The sequence below is a fragment of the Pocillopora verrucosa genome, chromosome 4, assembly GCF_036669915.1.
Source record: "Pocillopora verrucosa isolate sample1 chromosome 4, ASM3666991v2, whole genome shotgun sequence".
NCBI classification, from domain to species: domain Eukaryota; kingdom Metazoa; phylum Cnidaria; class Anthozoa; order Scleractinia; family Pocilloporidae; genus Pocillopora; species Pocillopora verrucosa.
In genome coordinates, this window is record NC_089315.1 from 11503494 (window position 1) to 11524049 (window position 20556).

Genomic DNA, 20556 nt, shown 5'->3' on the forward strand with positions numbered 1-20556 from the left:
GCTTACAAATTAAAATTAGGTTTCCCAGGGGCTAGAGTGGGTGTTTCATTCTTTGTAGAATTTACCTCTCTTGATTTACTTCGATGCCCCGTAGTCGACAGGAAACAAATTCACATCTATAATAAAAGCTTTAGTGAATTTTATCGGTATACTAGATTTGCAAACAAAAGTGGGGTAGATGAGCACGTTGCTAAATTAAAAAACAGCGTTAACGAGGTTTAAGTGAAAACAAATAATGAATTATTACAAGTATTACACTTCGTCTAGAGTTTAAAGTCTTAAAACTGGGCAAATTGCATAATAAATGTGAATAATTAACGTGTAGTTTTAATTTTTAACTGAGATTTACCGACAACCGACAAAGGTCAAAAATCTTAACCGACAACCGACAAAGTAATGAAATTTTAACCGACAACCGACATTTTGACCCCCCCATTCAGACCCTCAATTAAGATGTTGAACAAAAACCAAGAGATCATAGTCAAATAAAACGTAAAGATAATTATGCAAATGATCTTTGACCTGAATCTGCTTTTGGTCGATGATAGCGAGGTCAGAGGATAACATCGACCGAAACTATTAGGCCGGTCATATTTAAGTGTCGATCCTCCTTTTAACGCCTTTATAACAGGCTAAATTTTTTCTTAAATATGTGATCTAGACAGAAATTAGTTTGTACAAGTTATGGTAAGAGTACTTTCGCAATAAAATATTGAAGAACACGACGCTTTATCGTCAGTCACACAGGTCACGGTCTCTTGACTCGCCGGAAACGAGCAGAAAAATAGAAGACTTCCGCTACGATTCCGCTGACGTGTCATGGGCTCATCTGGTTTGGGACGATGATATGTATTGCCCTAGAGGTGTTGTCAATCAATCAGAGTGACCGAAACCAGGTCGACAACTTACGAACCAGCCAAACATTTCGTTAACAGCGCCATCGATCAAAATTTTAATACATTCCAACAAAAGACCCGCTTTTCTGTTCAAATCTGCCAGAAACTGGCTCAAACGCACTACGCGAACTTCCTATTCCATGAGTACACTGTAAATACGCTTCAAAAAGAATAAGCGGAAGTCACGTTGTAACATACGGATACTCATACAGGATGCCGCTGATATGTCGTGGGCTCATCTGGTTTAGGACTACATCACGGGCGGGTCAGCATTAGATTCCATCCACCAAAACCACCTTGGTCGAGAGGGACTGAGATGGAATGATGGAAAAAAATTACGAAGCTACGACAACATGCCGACTTATCCCGATGACCCAAGTGTATTATTTGTTTAGGAAATTGCGTCAAAACTTTTTACTAAAGAAATGGTAAGTTTTAATTTATTGTTCGATTGTAGTATTATAAAACATTTTACGCAATTTTATGCAGATATTTCACGTATTTAAAAGGTGCTTAGATGTTACGTAGTTTGGGTGGATGTCATTAGGGAACATCCACCAAAACTTTGACCAAAACCATCAACAATATATTTTTTAAATTTTATCTATAGCCATTGTTAGATGTTCAGGGAGACAAAAGATTTATACCACTAATTAGCAGTTAGTGCTCTGGCTAATTATTTTTTATGGTGCACAATTGCTGACGTTCATAATGATTATCATAACTCTTAACACATAGAATAAAGTGGTTTTGGTGGATGTTTCTCTCCATCCACCAAAACCACCACAGAAATTTCTGCTACTTCCTTACAGAAGACTGATGTGACCTGCTATTTGGAGTACATAACCACAATCTATTTCTTTGTATGTAGAGATATTTTGGAAAGTTCTTGAGTCAGCACCTTTTATTATTGAAACCATAATCATAACATGGTGCATAATATAGAATACAAAAGGTTCTGGTGTGGTAATCATGTAATCTTGAAACAGGAGAGTTTTTAACTGACTTAAACTGATTTAAACAAACATTTGCAACAAAATTCCAGGTCCAGAAATTTCTTCCACTATTTCCGCTAAAATCATAACCTTTAAGTACAACAAATCAGCACATTAGTAATTGTTATCAGGGGTCTGAAAATCCTATAAATCTTTCACATTTATTTCAAGTAACCTTTAATTTCACATGGATGAATAAGTATACACTCAACATGCAGAATGTCTTACAGTTTACAAACTATTTCCCTTTTTATGGATAGACAGTGAAAGGCCTTTGCCACATTGGTGAATCAAACCATTGTATACCATGCATTTTGTGATAATTGTTTGTTTTAGCTCACAATACCCAGAAAAATGGAGGGGATAAATTTAAATAGCAAATTCTATAAATGGTTAAAATTAAATAACATTGGAAGATCAAATTAACTTTGTACTGTTTAAAATTCAGTTTTGGTTTCTTGCTTATTCCAGCCTCTTAATATTCAAAAGCATTCCTTGTCATTTTTGTGTTCTTTTGTGTAACATAACTTGAAAAATAAACACAGAGAAAGGAAACCACAAAGGATTAAACTTGAAGCTAAAGCAAAGTTTAAGTTGAGCCATAGCTGATCCAAATACTGAGCACTTTATATTGTAACCCATTTAGCAGTAAAGTTTATCTAGTATATGTCTGCCAGCTTGTCACAAGTCTTACCCCTCTCCTTCAAAAGTCTCTATAAATAAATTTTTCTTTGTGGTCCCTAATTGATGATAAGTATATTACAGCTCCTCAATTTCCCTCTCTCAAGACAAGGTTACTCTAAATTTAACAAAGTGATGGACTTGATAAAACTCAAACTATAACTCAGCTGGCTGCTACTTGCAACCTTGATTTCTTGATATCAGTATACAATAATCAATATGTTATAAATAAGAACCCTAATGCTTAATTTTGCAGTGATCACCTTCCTCCTTTTCATTTGCAGACCAGACTGGAACCTCAGTCTATAAGTGTGTTTGCTTGTTTTGAGTGGGGATGGAAGAAAAGGAGTCATGCCGCATAACTGATTTATTAAACCAGATTTGTTCTGTTTATACATGAGTAGAACTACCTTGTTCTCTGAAAGAAATAAAATTTCTTGCATTTTTATCTGTGTTTTGCAGTCAAACTTCCTTGTGTCTTGGACAAGATATCTTATTTTCTTGAAAACAAAATATTTGTTTCCAGCCTTCTGTAATAGGTAAATATAACAGTGTAAGATGAGTGACAGTGTATTTCTCAAGTTATTTTTTGGAATACGACAAAACGGAAGTGTCATAGTGTGATAAGGAGCCAATATATGATTGCTTGATAGAAAGCAAAAAATGCAGAATTGCATATATTTTCTCCTTTGTCAGCAGCATATGTTAGTGAAAAGTTCTTATAATTGTTAACTTCTAACCATCTTCAATTTAGCCAAGATTGAACTGTTATCACGTTGGTCATAAAAGTATTCTGAGATCAATGTCATATGACCCATTCATGTATTTGACCTTTCGAATTAGCAAGCCATAGTTGACATTAACACAAAGGTTGAGGATAAAAAGAAATTATTATATACAGTACTTCTTCTGCATATTTTCGTTTCCTTTTCTCTCCAGCTGTTCTATCTATGCCGTGCTGGCAATTGAACACTTTCCTTCCCAAAATTAGGAAAGGCACACCAGTAAAAAACGAATTTTTGCTCCTTAAATATCTCGTGCATCTTCCCCGAGTATTTTGTGACTTCAGTCCGAGGAAGGAGGTGTAAGCATTAAGTTAACCCGAATGATTCCACAATTGTGGTATCATCCAAGCCATGCCAGAGGACTTGAACTAGATAAACTAGTGAGAATGCACAATAGCGATAGCAAAGCTTTGTAATGCCAAAGAGCTACATCAATATATATATATACACCGGTGTTCCCGAAACCTTTGAGAGCTTTAGAGAAAGAAAACTTCGTCGTCAATCCTGTTTCAAATTCCGCAATAAGTTTATGCGCCCCATCAACAGAATTGACGTATCCTAAATTATCTGCATGTCTACCATCAAGCAATGGTTCGCGACTTAAAATTCTCGCTATGCTGTTTCTGTTTGTTCCTCAAGAATCATGGGATTTACAGCTTCGAATGTTCGGCTACATCACTTGCGGATTTCCGAGAATCTTCGGTTATGTTTTGCAAGTTATTAAATATTCCATCTCAGTCCCTCTCGACCGAGGTGGTTTTGGTGGATGGAATCTAATGCTGACCCTTTCGGTCCAGAAAGTGATACCAAAACAAATTTCTACCGGCGGTACAAAATGAGTGCGTATGCTCGGCGGAACAGGCGGAGTAGGACAGCGGAAAAATGAGTGCGCTTTCTCGGTGGATTTGGCGCTTTCGAGGAGCGAGTTGTGATTCCAGCGTGGATGAAGTTTGTCGAAGAACGAATAGAACATTGTTTTGCTCTTTTGGGACTGATATTGATGTGATTCGACCGGAAAATTTTTTAACGGAGTTTGTTCTTTTGGAAAAGTCTGAAGGGTAAGTAGAATTATTTCAGACATAGTTCAACAAAGGCTGATTTAAATTTATCCAGACAGCTCGTTGCGTGTTTGCGTTCCACTCACCAATTTTACATTATTTACAGAACGCATTTCATCATCGGTATTTGTTCAGTACAAGCTTTAAACTTGAAAAGCTTTTCGATGTAACCTCTTGTGGTAGTAAAAGCTGTTTTACAATCGAAACTATTCTTCAATCTCTCAGTCGTTTTGCTTATGTGAACGTTCTTTTGATCGACATAGGCTAAATGTAACAGTGTACCAAGCAATACCACCCGATAGCTTCCCTAACATAACTTAAACGTAAAAGATGCAATAACATTTATCTTGGAGTCAGTGGTTGGTGGTTTTTCGGTTGAAGGAAGGATTTGTTTGTTAAGTATGCTAACAACAAAGAAATAACTGTACAAGCATTCCTGCCGTGATGACCCTCAATTGTTGACTGAGATAGGAAGGCTGGCAGTTCCCAGAATGTGACTGATTGTGTAGCTGAAGATGAAACATATGTTGAAGTGGATTTTGGTGGTACACTTAAGTTAGAAAACTGTTGTTGAGCTACTGATGGTGTTTGTTGTCAAGATTGGTTGCATGATTGTAAAAGGTAAGGGCAGATAAGGTGAAAACCTTGAGATCTTTAGTGACTAGGTTACCCACAGTTGAAAAGTGGTTTTGGTGTGAATTTGCAACAGAAGCAGGCCTTTCTGTACTATGTCCTCTTTCTTGAGTTGTCCTGTGTGGAACACTTGGTTGTGGTATAATAAACTGTTCCAGATTTCTAGTTATCATATTTCCACCATCATGGGACTTGTATAAGTTTGAATACCTAAAAGCATGTATTGCTGAATTACGGTCAAGTCGCTGATGGTTCAACTTGCCAAAACCAACTTGCCGACGTATAAAATCAAGTAGAGACGTCAGCAAGTTGGTCTTCAATCCAGTACAACTTATTAGAAGTTAAACATACAGAAAAGTAAAAGATATTTAGTAAAAAAACAGTTCTGTTTTCTTCCAACAAAGTTTATGAGGATGTCATGGTGAATAAAGCAAGGTAAACATCACCAATGAATTTTGAGCTAACATGACCTTGACCTTGACCTTGGAATCAACAGCTAGGCATGGCGGCAAAATGAGCGTGTATGCTTGGCGGAACAGGTGGAATAGGACAGCGGCAAAATGAGTGCACATGCTCAGTGGATTTGGCGCTTTCGAGGAGCGAGTTGTGATTCCAGCATGGATGAAGTTTTTCTAAGAACAAATGGAACATTGTTTTACACTTTTGGGAATGATACTGATATGATCCAACTGGAAAATTTTCTAACAGAGTTTGTTCTTTGTTCTTCCAGCTCCTGACTGATTGACATGATGAGTCTTTACAGTGTTGTTGTCACACAATAACTTGTTTGTGTCTAAAGCTTTTTCGGTCATTGGCGATGTTTACCTTGCTTTCTTTGCCTTGAGATCCTTATAAACTTTGTTGGAAATAATAAGAATTGTTTTTTTACTAAAGATCTTGCCTAGGAAGCCAATTTTTTTTAAGTTTTCTTAAAATAATCTAATTGACTGACATGATGAGTCTTTACAGTATTGTCACACAACTCGTTTGCATCTGAAACTTTTATATTCATTGAAAATGTTTACCTTGCTTTATTTGCCATGAAATCCTTATAAATAAACTTTGTTGGAAGAAAACAAAATTGTTTTTTCACTAAATATCTTTTACTTTTCTATATGTCTATCTTCTAATAAGTTGTACTGGATTGAAGACCAACTTGCTGACGTCTCTACTCAATTTTACATGTCGGTGAGTTGGCGTTGGCAAGTTGAACAGTTGGCGACTTGACTGGATACCATATTGCTGGCTGACTTTTGGGCTGTTCATGACTATTGTGGCCGTCTGCAATGTTGCTACTTGTATCATGCTCTATTATACCTTTATTGGAGGAATCACCTTGCTCATTTACTCTTGTTAGAAAAGGATCATTGCTCTGGATGGGCAACTGTTATGACTGGGAGACTTGATGCCATATGAATTGCCATATTAGCTTTACCAGTTGGTTTAGTAAGAACATTCATAACATGAAAATCATCAATGAGATGGATAACAAGTTTTTTGGTCCGGAAAAAAATTAATATCCATTTCACTGATTGCTTATGTTTTTACAAAAGTTTTTATGTTTATTGTTCATTGTATTTGTTCTGCTTTATCCTGCAGGCTTTCAGCACAGTTTTGTCCACAACTTTCTCATGGTTGTTTTGCCTGCTGCTGTTTAAACATGTCATTCATACATATTCCACTGCTAAAGCCCAAGACTCTCCCTGCAGTCTGTGTAGACCTGGTTGACCCCACGAATACCAAGGAACATTTCTGCTTATTTCTGGAGATGTGACTTTTTCTGGGATCTGAGGGAAATTGCATGTTATTCCTGTTATCATACTCAAGAACAAAGGTTTTTTTGTACCAGTGACTGCTGACACTGTCAGAATAAAGCTGACATGAAAATTTTGTAAACTATGTAAAATATAATAATATTTTATTCCTATAATGGCAAAACTTTAGGCAGGTACATTTTAATTTGAAAAAAAATTTAGGTATTTTCAGGTCCTATTATCAACTACTCGTTTCAGCAGTGTTCTTAGCTGTGAGGATCTCTTAATATCATCTCTTCACTGGAATGCAAATATATGAATTTCATATATCTAAAATCATCATTCATTACTTGGATGGTTTATTTGGACCTGAATTTTTTCAGGTCCTATTATTAACTACTCGTTTCAGTAGTGTTCTTAGCGGCAAGGATCTCTTAATATCAACTCTTCACCACAGTGCAAATATATGAATTTCATATATCTAAAATCATCATTCATTACTTGGATGGTTTATTTGGACCCAACACATTGACCAGCTCCCTGTTGGCTTGTTAGCTCAGTTGGTAGAGTGCTGCACCGGTACCGCAGAGGTCATGGGTTCAAATTCGGTATGGGCCTGAATTTTTTTCAGGTCCTTTTATCAACTACTTGTTTCAGTAGTGTCCTTAGCTGCAAGAATCTCTTAATATCAGCAATAATAATGTATTTGACCACTCTGAAATATTTTCAACAATGAACATGTGTTTACTTGTAAAATATGAACACAGTGTAGAACCTTTATCGGTATGATATTACCTGATTGATGTTGTCATGAAGATGTTTAACCCTGCAGGTGCAATCACAGCATAACTATGACTATTGACAATATGTTGGATTGGTTACCTTTCTTAGATTATATCCAGGCATAAGTAAGGTACCCCACCATGATTAATGTTGAGAAATTGGATGTACTGGTCTGTGCACCAATTTCCTGACTCTCTCTGATGAGCTATTGAAAACTGGTAGAGCAGTAAGTTTCGCAGCATACATTTAACTGCCATAGCTTGTTAATCACATCAACCATCGGTCAAATCTGCTTAGCACTCCTACTGAATTTGGCATGGCACTCCATCTCCATTTTACATGAATGTTTTTTGTTTAAGTTATTGATCTTCTCATGGAAACAAGGTGATCATTTGCTTTATTGTTTATTATGTAAATGGGTGAAGTATGTAAACCCAGAATATCCAGCAGGAAATGAAAGCCTTTGAATATAACTATCTAAAGTAAAGTGGTCCTCATGGCAAATGTTTTGTTGGCATTTCTCCAACAACTTGTGCATCACAGTGTCCCTGGTTGATAACAAGCCTCACTTTCTCCAACCTTGTCAAATAGTTTGGACAGTCTCATGGGAATAGGTGTATCACTCAGAGTGGAAGAATGTGAAGGTAGTAGGCATGCTCAGATGTTGCTCCTTTTTCGAATTGCTGATAATTACATGTCCATTAATATATACAACATTTCCTGGTTCCACCTCCACCACTTGAGTTATTTCAGTGTTGAAGGCAATTGTGCTTCCTCAACAAGAAGAGCTATGGAATGTTTTTTCTCTCAAACAACAAACCTTTTTGCCGGGTGGTTTGCCATAGGCAATAAAAACAAGTGCTATAACAATAACAAGGGCTACGAAGTTCATTGCCATGTTACGACCGCTCCACTTCGATACTAAAATTCACACATGTGCCCTGAATAATTTTTTGTTGGAAAAGATATGTCACAGAGCAGGTTCGAAAGAAACTTTCTTGAAAGTGGGAACCTTATCTGTTTAGGCTAGGGCTTATCCCAGGGAAATAAAAACAAACAATATTAATTTTAAAAATGCCGCCATATCGTCGATATAGTGTTACTATGGAAACATTGTCATTCCCATTCCTTTTCGCGCGTGAATTTTCGCACGCGTTTCAAGCATGTGCACTCATTTTGCCGCTGTGTCGTGGAACAGATTAACAAATAGATTCCAAGTTGCCGTGCGTCTGTTCAGTAATAGATCACAGATGATGTCAAAATGTGGTAAGAAAAAGAAAGTGGCACACGAGGCGCAGCCAAGTGTGTCACTGATGTTCTTTCCACATTTTGATGTCCTCTGTGATCTATCAGTGAACAGGCGCACGGCAACTTGGAATCTATTTGTTTTATATAATAAAGAATTAAAAAAAGTTTTAATGATGACGTCATCTATACGTCTGTCCTTCAATAAATCATAAGTGAGAACCAATCAGAATGCGTGCATAACTGAGCTTATTATATAAACAGATATGGAACACGGTTGTGTCAGCAGAGGTATTCTGTAGCACAGATTCTGCTCGTAACTACGAAAATAACCACCAGCTGTTGATACACTTCATGACACATACACGCCCATGTAGCCGCGTTCCACAAATAGCGGATAATAACAGCACACTACTTTTTCGAATATTTCCCGCCGTTCGCGAAAATGGATTAAACGAGAGGAATAAAAGAAGAAGCCGGTGCAATTTTTGCCAGTTTGTGCCAAAGAAGATTAAACGTAGGGGATCAAAGAAGAAATATGATTAAAATAGTATGGTCACCATCTCGACTGGTCAAAATGATTTCGAAAATCCTTCTCATCAGGCGTTGCAACCTAGACCAATTTTAGATGCTTTGCTGGTAAGACTTAGTTTTGCATCTGTTAATTCTGTTGATTCATAAGAAGTTGGCATGTTTAAAAAAGTCAAGGAAAACTGATGTCTGTAGGAACCAAGATATTTCTAACTCGACAGACATACAGATCTCTTACTATATATAAGAATGTAAATTTCACAGCAGTTTAAATATTTACAGTGTTATTATTTATTTCTAAATAATTGACCAAGGATGCTATTTTACGAGAACACAACAATGTATTCACTGGGCTAGGGTACATTGGAAATTACAAGATTGAACTGACAGAAGGAGCAGTACCGAAACAAGATGCGCCTAGAACCGTACCCGTCGCACTGAGAGACGATCTCAAGAATAAACTTCATGAAATGGAGCAGAAAGGCCACATAGCAAAAGTTGATGAACCAACAGAAATTATTGGAGCATCATCAATCACTGAGAATTTTGCTCTGGTTATTTTTCCTCCAATCTGGATGTCAAGGTAGACTTCACCTTCAGGAAACACACGTTCTCCATCGTACGCTTTCAAAATGGCACAAATTTTCATCAAGTCTGATCGGTTTTGAATCTTTATAAAATCTTGCATTCTCAAGCAATTAGCCTCTGATCCACTATCAATCTTCATGGTCACCTCAATCCAATTACTTGTCTGTCCACTTCTCAGCTAAGGTTGAATCATGTATTTAGATCAGCTACTTTCAATGACTGAATACATGCAGTAAACTTCATCATCTTCAATTCGATGAATACTCCTCGTAGATTTCTTGGAAACGCTTTTCACAGGTTTCTGTGTTCTCTTTGAGATTCTTGATCTCAAGTTCTGCACATCTTAGCAAAATGGTTCTTCATGTTAAACTTGCTGCATTTTTTCCCATAAGCCGGAAACTGGCGCAAATTGTGGTTTGTTCCACAATATTTACATTGTTTCACCATTTCTACTTGTTGTGTAAAATCTGGTTTCTTTCCTTTGTACTTGACAGCGTGTACTGAAGTTTCTATTTTTTCATCAGTCTTTTTCAGTGAATCGCTGGCTGTTTCTGCAGCTCTAATTATGTCTAAAGCTGCATTGAGAGTGAGACCTTTCTCATGGAGTAGTCGTTTTCTGACTTCATGGCTTTTGATTCCAATGACCAGTCTGTCTCGAATCAGTTGGTCACACAGAGCACCATAAGCACAGGTTGACACTAGCTTTCACAGTCTGTTCAGGTATTGTACTCACAACAAGCCAAATAAATTATTGTTATTATTTTGCCTCAGCTCAAAGTGAATACAGATGGACTGCTAAAAACCAACACAAGGTTTTGGTATAGCTCTAGCACAGATATTTTTTGGCCATGGATGGCAACCAGAAATCAGAAATGTTCTCCTCTTTGTTGCATAATTATTACTGCCTTTGTATTTGTAATCTTATGTTTTAAATTCTAAAACTACAGCTTTTAAATTTGGAGGTGAAGTTAACAATGCATCAAAATAACAACATTTACCTTCCAGTTGTTGTCCATGGACCAAACTACTTGTCTGTGGTTAAACTTCCAATTTACAATAATAATATAACTTACATTTATAGATGAAATTAAGGGATCCTCGCAGCTAAGAACACTACTGAAACTAGTAGTTGTAAATAGGACCTGAAAAAAATTCAGGCCCGTACGGGATTTGAACCCATGACCTCTGCGATACCGGTGCAGCGCTCTACCAATTGAGCTAACAAGCCAACTGGGAGCTGGTCAATGAATTGGGTCCAAATAAACATCCAAGTGAATGAAGATTTTCATTGACATTGACATCATCATTGACCATCATCTGAATTGTTGTATCTCTGAAGTTTTGCCTGTGACTTTAACTGAAAATCATTGTATTAAGAATGATATAAAATTGTATAGGTATGTCATTCAATTGCCTTTCAAAAAGCTATATTTAAATTATGTTCTCTTTTTTTAGGTGCACTCTATTTACATAATATAGTGTCTGGCAAGAGATCATGGCTGATGCAGATGTATTGGACTTCAAGAGGTTGCTATCATACCACCACTGGCGTTTTGCTTGGTACAGTGTCTTGGACCTTCTTGACATAAACTATGAAGAAGGTTTTTGTAGTGCCATCTGTGGCAAAGATAACAGTCTGGACACTGTCATTTGTGATGCTACAGCACTATCCTTTCTGAGCTTTGTACTTCTGTGAAGTCTAGTTATTCATCACTGAGTCCATCCACTGAACTGCGAGAAACAGGAAGATAAGTTGCTATTTATGCTTATGATTTTTTTTTTAATGTTTGGTTCCCAGTATAATTCAAGGAGTTATATTTTAGAGTGTGAGCATGATTTAGTATATTAATCTTGCTGGCAATGTGAAGACTATGACTTGATTCAGTTTGATTACTGATTAATATTATAATTTTAAATATTTTTAATCCTTCACCTTGGGCTGGCACCTTGTCGTGGTGGTGAAGCTTGTGTGTCTCATTGACCCTGCAAAGACCTTGGAAGTAGGTTTTCTTTTTCTGGATCAGTTGAGGGGTTGAGACCAGACTAAGACCAGCTCCAGTTCCTCCTACATTCCACCTGTCTTTATTTGCCTTATTTGAAGAGATCTGCATGTAGGCTAATTATTTAATATTTTGTATTTGTGACAGGGTTTACCTGCTGAAAAACATGTCAGGTAGATGGTGAATCAAGTAGGCCATAATGTTAGCAAGGTTACATTACAGACACAGTAATGACCTCTTTACACCTAGAGTTGCAGCGTTGTGCACCTGCCTTAGGTAGTTTTCTTTCCTGGTGCATTTCATTCTATGGATCTGATGTCTCTTTTCCAACACCTATTGCTGGACGTTTCATTGCATTAGAAAAAGCTTCCCCGGTGTGTGCACTTCTCCCCCAATTGGACTCCTTGGAAACATTTTACTGCAGACTCATTGGCAGTGAACTAGTCAAGCAGTGTCCTGAAGACATGCCTCTACTCCAGCAAACTTCTCCACTCCTGTTTGACATAGTTAGCATTGTGAGGGAGATCAGCTTCTGATAACCTGACTGCATTTATTGTTGATCTGTTGGAAAAAGCAAAGTCTCCTTTCAGCAGAAATGGATCAATACCAGATGCTGTGCAACTGGATGTACACCACACAAATGATGCAGAATACTATCCTTGCCTGCCTGTGGTAAGAGGTCGTCATGACTATTGCTTGGATGACACAACTCCAAACACCTGCACAAAGAGGAGTACTCGACACCCATCCTTACTTCTTGGAGTTTTCTTAGTGCATTGTAAACACAGTACAATAATGTTATGAGTTTGTATTAATATTTGTATTAATTTCTATGATGAACAGCATTACTTCCGATCTATAAAATGTAAATTTCAGCTCACTCTGACCCCCAACTAGCTATTGTTACCCTTTGTATATTCCAGATTATCCTGTCAAGCTCCAGGTTTATGCTCTACTAGTGATTTTAGTTATCAGGTTTAGGTTTTTCTCAACAAATGTCATTTCCTTGAAAGACCAAAACTGTTTGTAATGCTTAGTTTGCAAAAGGATAACATAGGCTGCTGTCAAGTCAAAGAATCGCACAAACTAACTGACTAACCTGTTTTGTTTTGTTTTGGTTTTTTTGCTGTTTACTGACTAAATCCAAATTTTTCTTACAATTTACTGGCTAAATGGCATAACGACCTGTATAAATAGAGGTTGTTGATTTCTATTGACTAGAAATGTAACCCAGTTACACCATCTCTTCAGCCTTCATTACATGTTCTTTCACAATATGCTTTCAGGCACTCAATGTATGCAGTGTTGCTATAAATTTAGGTTCATTACAATCTTTCTGCCTTTTTTTTTGACAGGTCCCCACCTGATTGTCTATGACCCTGGTGAAAATGTTTCAAGGATCTTTAAGGATCTTACAAGATCTTCATGAGGACCTTTGAGGATCCTCTTGAGGATCTTCATGAGGATCTTCAAAATTCTTGTTAAGATCTTCAAGGATCCTTCATTTTCTTGCCAAGATCTTCAAGGATCTTTCATTTTCTTGCCAAGATCTTCAAGGATCTTTCATTTTCTTGCCAAGATCTTCAAGGATCTTTCATTTTCTTGCCAAGATCTTCAAGGATCTTTCATTTTCTTGCCAAGATCTTTGAGGATCTTTGACTTTCTTGACAAGATCTTTAGGGATCTTTCATTTTCCTGTCAAGATCCTTGAAGTTCTTGTCTGGATCTTCAAAGATCTTTACATGAACTTTGAAGATCCTTTAAAGATCTTTGAAAATTCTTTGAGGATCTTCCAAATTCTTGTTAAGATCTTTGTGGATCTCTCATTTTCTTGCCAAGATCTTCAAGGATCTTTTTGAAAATTTTGAAGATCCTTAAAGATCTTGGAAAGAAAATAAAAGACCCTTAAAGATCTTGGCAATAAATTGAAAGATCTTTTGAAGATCTTAGCAAGAATGTTATAGAACCTTCGAAATTTTGAGAAGAAAATAAGCATACTTAAATCCTCATACTAAGTTAAAAAGAAAAATTGAACCAAACATAAAAAAATGAAGATAAAACTTTTTTTTATTGCTAAACGAGAATTACCCATCCTCTTCTAGTAGGACTACTTCTACACTATTTCTGTTCAGACTTTAGGTTAGTACTAAGATTTTCATTTTCCAAAAAATCTGGCAACAGTCCAGCTCAAAGATAAGAAGACCAAAATATATGTGTTAAACTTGTCTAGGACTAGACTATGACCAGACTCAGACTACTCTTACAGAGGGGGTAAACATGAAAAAAAGGCAAACAAGAGTACTTCAATGACTATATTTCTGAACCATATTAACCTATATACCAAAGGAAAGCTTAGGAATCACACATACTGAATATAACTAATATGTTGCCCTAAACTAATTTGTTATTTGACATCAGATCAATTTGTCCACCACATGGTGTGAAAAACCTAGGTATACTTGAGAAAAGATAACTGCACAAAGATTGCATGAAATCAGGTGTTTTTAGTGTCAAAACAAAGTACTAGGGTCGTTCTTTTGGATGAGCTGCGGAACTTTTGGAGTCGTTTATATTATGGGCACAGTGCCCGTTCAAAGTTCACCGAGATTATTAGGTGAGTTATTCCACAATATCTTACTTAAAATTCAGCTTATAGAGAAACTGTCAGCTTATCCAACTCAACTCAGTAAGAGGATACAGCCCTGAAAACTTCAGATTAATTGAACTAATACATCCTGAAGTACAAAATAAGTGTTTTCGGGAATTCATATGACAACCTCTAAAAGAGCTTTTTAAGTTGGTTACACAGAACCAAGTAAATTCACACCTTCTTCAGAAACATGTCCTTCAGTGAGCGTCGAGGAGAATCTCTCTAGAGCGATAAGCCTGTATCCTTGTCCCTGTAACACAACATTTGCATCCTCACTCTCCAAGAGCTCAGAGTAAGAATAATTAGGCGAGGATTGCATCTTCATTTTCTTTCCAGAAGTACCAATGAATTCTTTTCATTCAGCCCCAGAGTCAGAGCAATCACGAGACCTGCTTGGAGTTTGATTGACGATTTCGGTTGTTTCTGTCTCTCTTTTCGCTTGTTTCTGAACTCCAGAAAACGCCTTTCCTTTACTTTTATTTCTGTGTACATTTTCCCTTTAGTTTCGACCATTGTCGATGATATTTGCCGTAACAACGAGCTTCTTATGTTTTTATGCGACCGTTAAAAATCTCGGCGCGTATAAATTCCTATCCCATAATGCAAAACCCTATTTGTTGTCATGTAAGTAGTCACAAAGTTTCCCGAAAGCCTCGAGCATGGCGTTCCTATGCGGTAACCTTCATTACACTCATTGCACAATAATTTTCTGCGAAAATTCCTTGTTGTGTTTAAATTATAAAACAGTGAGCCCTCAATTTACAATTTTGTTATGTTTGAAATTACTTGAGGATTTCAAAGGAACCTAATTCATAATGCAGAGATGTGGTAGAGATCTTGACAAAGTTGCCTTTGAGATCCACATCAAATTCAAAAAGGATCCTTACAAAGAGCTGTACAAAATCATGAAATGAATCTTTTAAAGATATTTGGAAGATCCTTTTCAATTCCTTGAGGATCTTGAAGGATTGTAGACCAGATCATGCAAAGATCTTGACTAGGATCCTTGTAACTCCTACTCAAATTCTTAAGGATCTTAGCAAAGATCTTAGCAGGATCCCTAGAAGGTTCTTTTGAAGGTCTTTAAAAGATCCTCATTAAATCCTTGAGGATCCTGAAGGATCCTTGAAAAGATCCTGCAAAGATCTTGACTTAAGGATCCTTGTAAGATCCTGATCAAATTCCTAAGGATCCTGGCAAAGATCTTTACAGGATCCTTGAAAGGATCTTTTGTAGGTCTTTAAAAGATCCTCATTAAATCCTTGAGGATCTTGAAGGATCCTTGAAAAGATCTTGCAAAGATCTTGAGTAGGATCCTTGTAAGATCCTGATCAAATCAAGGATCCTTGCAAAGATCTTAATGGGATCCTTGAAAGGATCTTTGGAAGGTCTTTAAAAGATCCTCATTAAATCCTTGAGGATCTTGAAAGATCCTCAGAAAGATCCTGCAAAGATCTTGACTAGGATCCTTGCAAGATCCTGATTAAATCCTTAAGGATCCTTACAAAGATCTTGAAAGGATCCTTGAAAGGATCTTTTGAGGGTCTTTGAAAGATCCTTGCTAAATCCTTGAGGATCTTTAAGGATCCTTGAAAAGAACTTTGCGAGGATCCTTATGAGGATCTTTGTAATATCCTTTGAGGATCTTTATCAAATCCTTGAGGATCTTAACAAACGTTTTTGCTTACAAAGATCTTTGAGGATCTTTTACAGATCCTTTAAAGATCTTTTAAAGATCCTTGTCCTTAAGGATCTTTGGCAGGTCTTTGTCAATCCTTGAAGATCTTTAAAGATCCTGTGAGGTTTTTCACCAGGGGACAATGCTTGCAATTTGCATTCATATTGTTTAAATTGGGATCTTGTCTTTTTCGAGAACTCTCAGTTCTTTGTGAATTGATTGCATTGGTGGGATCATATTTGCGGTTTGGCCATCTTTAATCTTCGGTGTTCATTTAGCTATGCTCTCAGGTCTATCCCCTCCTACTAACCTAATGGCACAATACACACATTTATTGAAGCACATTTGACGTAATGTTTTAATCTTAACTTTGTCAATACCAATACAAAGCAATCAAACATGTTTTTTTTTTCTTTTTCAGGTTGCTCTGAGGCCTACAACCTCTCCTGTTATCCTCAGTGGGACACCTTAAATAGTCAGGCAGCAGAACAAGCCAATTCATGCTTAAAGTCTCTCAAAGGATCCTGATCATACATGAACAAAAAGAACTTCATGACTCATTGTAAATTCTTCATTTGGTATTGAAATTTACAATGGCATAAGCAGCTCGAGTCCCAAGGTATAGCAATGTAATTTGTGAAAACTTTTATCGCAAAATTTGAGGAACTTTTATTTTATAAAGAACAAAAAAATCATGAGATGTTACTAAAAGTAAGTCCTTATTTAAAAATTGGAGAGAAATAGTTGCATTTGATTTTTAGAAACTTTGACTTAATGTCTTCAGTATCAACTTCTTTCGAGTGTTATTCACCTTTTCCAAAATAGTATCAAGAATATACCCGATTCTGCATTTGTAGTGTTTGCCAATACCGCTGCACACCATGTCTAAAAGAAGCTCCATGACTCATTGTGAGTTGAGCACCAGGATTGACAGCAATTTGACCAAAAAAAAGTGTTATGTACCCAAATTGTATCAATCTTTAATTTACAGAATTAACGATTTTCCAGACATTCTCATATTGAAATCTTTGCATTTTTCATATCGAAATTTCCAAAAACTGATTTACTATTAAAATTCCATTTTAATATTTCTTAATACTAGCAAAATTCAGTGCTTAGAACTCGTATTTTTTTCCAGTTCATCAGATCAATTTGCTCAGAAAACTTGGAACTAAGAGTCTATTTGTTGAATAGTTAATCAAACAACTTCCTGAAAACTACTGCACTTTGGCACACCAATGCACCCATTTATATCTATTCAGCATACCTTTCAAACAGATTTTGAGTGCTATACAGCTGTAGGCATGTAATAATTTTACAATACCTTAATTTCACTTCATATTAGACACAAGTATGCAGTGTAGACCTATTACTATGCAATCATTGCAGTTACTAAAATGAAAGAATAAACCAGCGAGAAATACCATGACTGCAAGTGCTGCAAGATAATTCCTTTTTTACCCGAAACAATCCACGTGACAGCACCCTGACAAAGGTGGCAAATAAGGTCTGTTGGAGGACAAATGCATAGATGACATCACCAATAAAATTGTTTTGGTTCTTTATTATATAGGATAAAAAGAATCCATGTTGCAATGGGTATGTTTAGTAATAGATGACAGAAGATGTCAAAATGAGGTAAGAACATCAGTGACACACTCCACTGCAACTTGTCAGCCACTTCTAGTTCTTACCACATTTTGAAGTCATCTGTGATCCACATGTATCACTGAAGAGAAACACAGAAACAAGGAATCTATTTAATAAATTGATACTATGATGTCATTGAGTTAGCAGTGTATATCAATCTATTTGACTAAGTAATTCTTTGCCTTTAAATAAACGTTGATTAATGTTGTAGGTGATGACTTGTAGTATTGGTAGTTGTATTCATATTCATTCAATATACTGGTAATAATGATTTGTGGTAAGGCTTGTCATGGACTCGCTAATACATTTGGTAACCTAATTTAGCCAGAGATCTAGGCTGTTGATCAGTTGATGGTACTTCCTGGACTGCCTTAAGAGCAGCTGAAAAGAATCATGCCTAGGGTTGTCATCTGAGATAAAAGAAAAAAAACATACAACAGTGCGGCTTACATCTCTACAAATGTGAATTATCAATAAATCTGGGCTTCTCCTATTCCAGTCATCCCATTTATTTGAATAACGTCAGATCCAAAGGGCTCCTACTCACAAAGGAGACTCCAGGAAGAAAATTACCAGATAGATAATTTGCACTAAGTGAAGTAACAACCAAATCCTTTGTAGTTTTAACAGCAAAGCCAGTAATGATGACAGTGACAGTAACAGTATCAGCCTAACTGTAAACAAAAACCTTGGTTTCCTTCATCTTTGATGACACAAAAAGGATAATCAACCATGGATTCAAAGACCTGTCTTTCCAGTTCAGCTGGATCAAACAATTCTGTCGGATTCAAGGAGATTATTCGACCAGCAATTACGGGCAAATTGTACAACTCATCCAGGAGAGTTTTCATTTCAAGGGCTGGACACAATGTAAACTTTGCTCGATTTAATAAACAGTTCTTGAGTTTTACTTCTGATAGCTCTTTGCATGAGGTGCATGAAACAGAACTTAGTTTTGGGCAATCTTCAACAGACAATTTTACTATTCCACACTTTTGCAAGAAAATACTTTTTAGAACTTGTGATGACAAAAGAAGATTGTCATCATCATTAGAATTGGTTCTTTCAGGTCTAGTAGGTTCACCAGAGGACTCCCTCTTGAACATATTCTGAACTTTGAGGAACTGAATGGCAGGCAGCTGACGGATAAATTGAGAAAAATATTCCAAAGATAAATTCTTGCACTTGTATAATGTCAAATCCGATATTGTCAGGCATGTTAAATTTGACGTAGGCCAAAGTGTAGCATTTCTCAAATTTGGACAGTTGCTGACTGATAAACAGCGCACCTGTGGAAATACTTGCAAAGCTAGTTTCAGTCCTCTATCTGACAAGGCAGGCGTCTGTTCTCTTTCAATCATTAAGCCATGCTGTTGGAGCTCCTCTTCTGTGTATTTCCCTTTTTCAGGAAAGTCATCAGTATAACCCAGGTGAAGACATTCAAATCTTGGATACTCTGCATGAGCCATTAACAATGCTGAGAAGACTGCATCCTTGGTCAAAGAAGGCTGAATGCAAAGTTCTTCTAATCGAAAGGCAGATACTAGTACCAGGTAACCAAGATCTACCTCAATGGCATCATAGCATGATGCAAGTGAAACTCTTGTAAGGTATCGAAAGCTGCCTAGTCGCCAATTTTCCTCAACAACATGCCGAAACACACCACCTGGAAAAGGAACACGTACTAATTCAAGGCGTTCCAGATGTGCAGCTCTACCTAGAGCATGGAATAGGGGAATACAAACTCGTGGACTGAATGAACCAGTTTCAACAACACCCATACAGTTTTTCATAATAAAGTGTTCTAATTTTGGACATGAAAAGTCTTTGAAAGGTTCATGGTCTGTAAACTTAACCCATCGAAGTTGAAGAAACGTCAAACCCTCTATTGTGGGTAACAATGGAACTGTTACACCTGTTAGTACCAGCTGGGATAATTTCACTCTGCTTGGAATCGACAAAAAACTGTGTGGAGAGATCGGGAACTCTCCACCTCTGTTGCGGAAACCTCCGGCAATTTCCAAATTTGGATTGATCGCCAACATGGCGTCCAACACTTGTATGTTAGAAGTGCCGATTGATTTTAGCTTTTTACAGAAAGTCAAAGCGGCAGTGATTCCATCAACGCTTAACACGTCTACGTGTCTCTGTTGACGTTTTGTTAGCAACGTAGGATGTATTCCGAGCACACTGTTTACCTCTGGACATCGTTGGAGTAGGCGCGAAAATATACCGTCTGTTACTAATGAAGACATTTCTCCGTACCATTTCCCTTCGGTAAAATCAACCGATTTCCTTGTTCTCAAATGGATTGTTGTGGCGAGTGAAAGCTTCCTGCTAGTCGTCTCGAGCCGAAGTATTTCTTTAAGCGACAAGGAAGACATAATCTTTACCAAGATCTCCAGAGAAAAGTCAGCCAATGAAAGTAAACATGAATTTTCCCTCGCGTAAGATGTCGACGTTTCTTTTTCCATAGGTTTTTCGTCATCATCATCTCTCTGATCATCCATTTCGCGATGACTGGTACTTTTAAGATCACTCTCCTTTTCTTTTTTTAAAGGAAACAAATTTATATATCCCAAAACTCAATGTTTCAGGGACATTTTCAACCTAACGAGGAACTCTCGAA

At 36.9% G+C, this 20556-nt stretch overlaps 1 protein-coding gene and 1 long non-coding RNA gene across 2 annotated transcripts; one reads left to right on the plus strand and one right to left on the minus strand.

The window, feature by feature from the left end:
- The first annotated feature begins 1165 nt into the window (after window positions 1-1165).
- Window positions 1166-3020, plus strand: LOC136280612 (uncharacterized). The gene is made up of 2 exons (XR_010717414.1): window positions 1166-1324; window positions 2857-3020. It is a non-coding gene; the product is annotated as an uncharacterized lncRNA (long non-coding RNA).
- A 14637-nt stretch (window positions 3021-17657) lies between these two features.
- LOC131788924 (F-box only protein 38-like) lies at window positions 17658-20543 on the minus strand. The gene has a single exon (XM_059106014.2). The coding sequence runs from the start codon at window positions 20435-20437 to the stop codon at window positions 18593-18595; it is 1845 nt and encodes a 614-aa protein (XP_058961997.2). The 5' UTR covers window positions 20438-20543; the 3' UTR covers window positions 17658-18592.
- Window positions 20544-20556: the final 13 nt, after the last annotated feature.

What these genes read in the sequence shown, in the direction of transcription:
- LOC131788924 (XM_059106014.2), bottom strand. Translation starts at nt 20,437, where the DNA reads ATGGATGATCAGAGAGATGATGATGACGAAAAACCTATGGAAAAAGAA.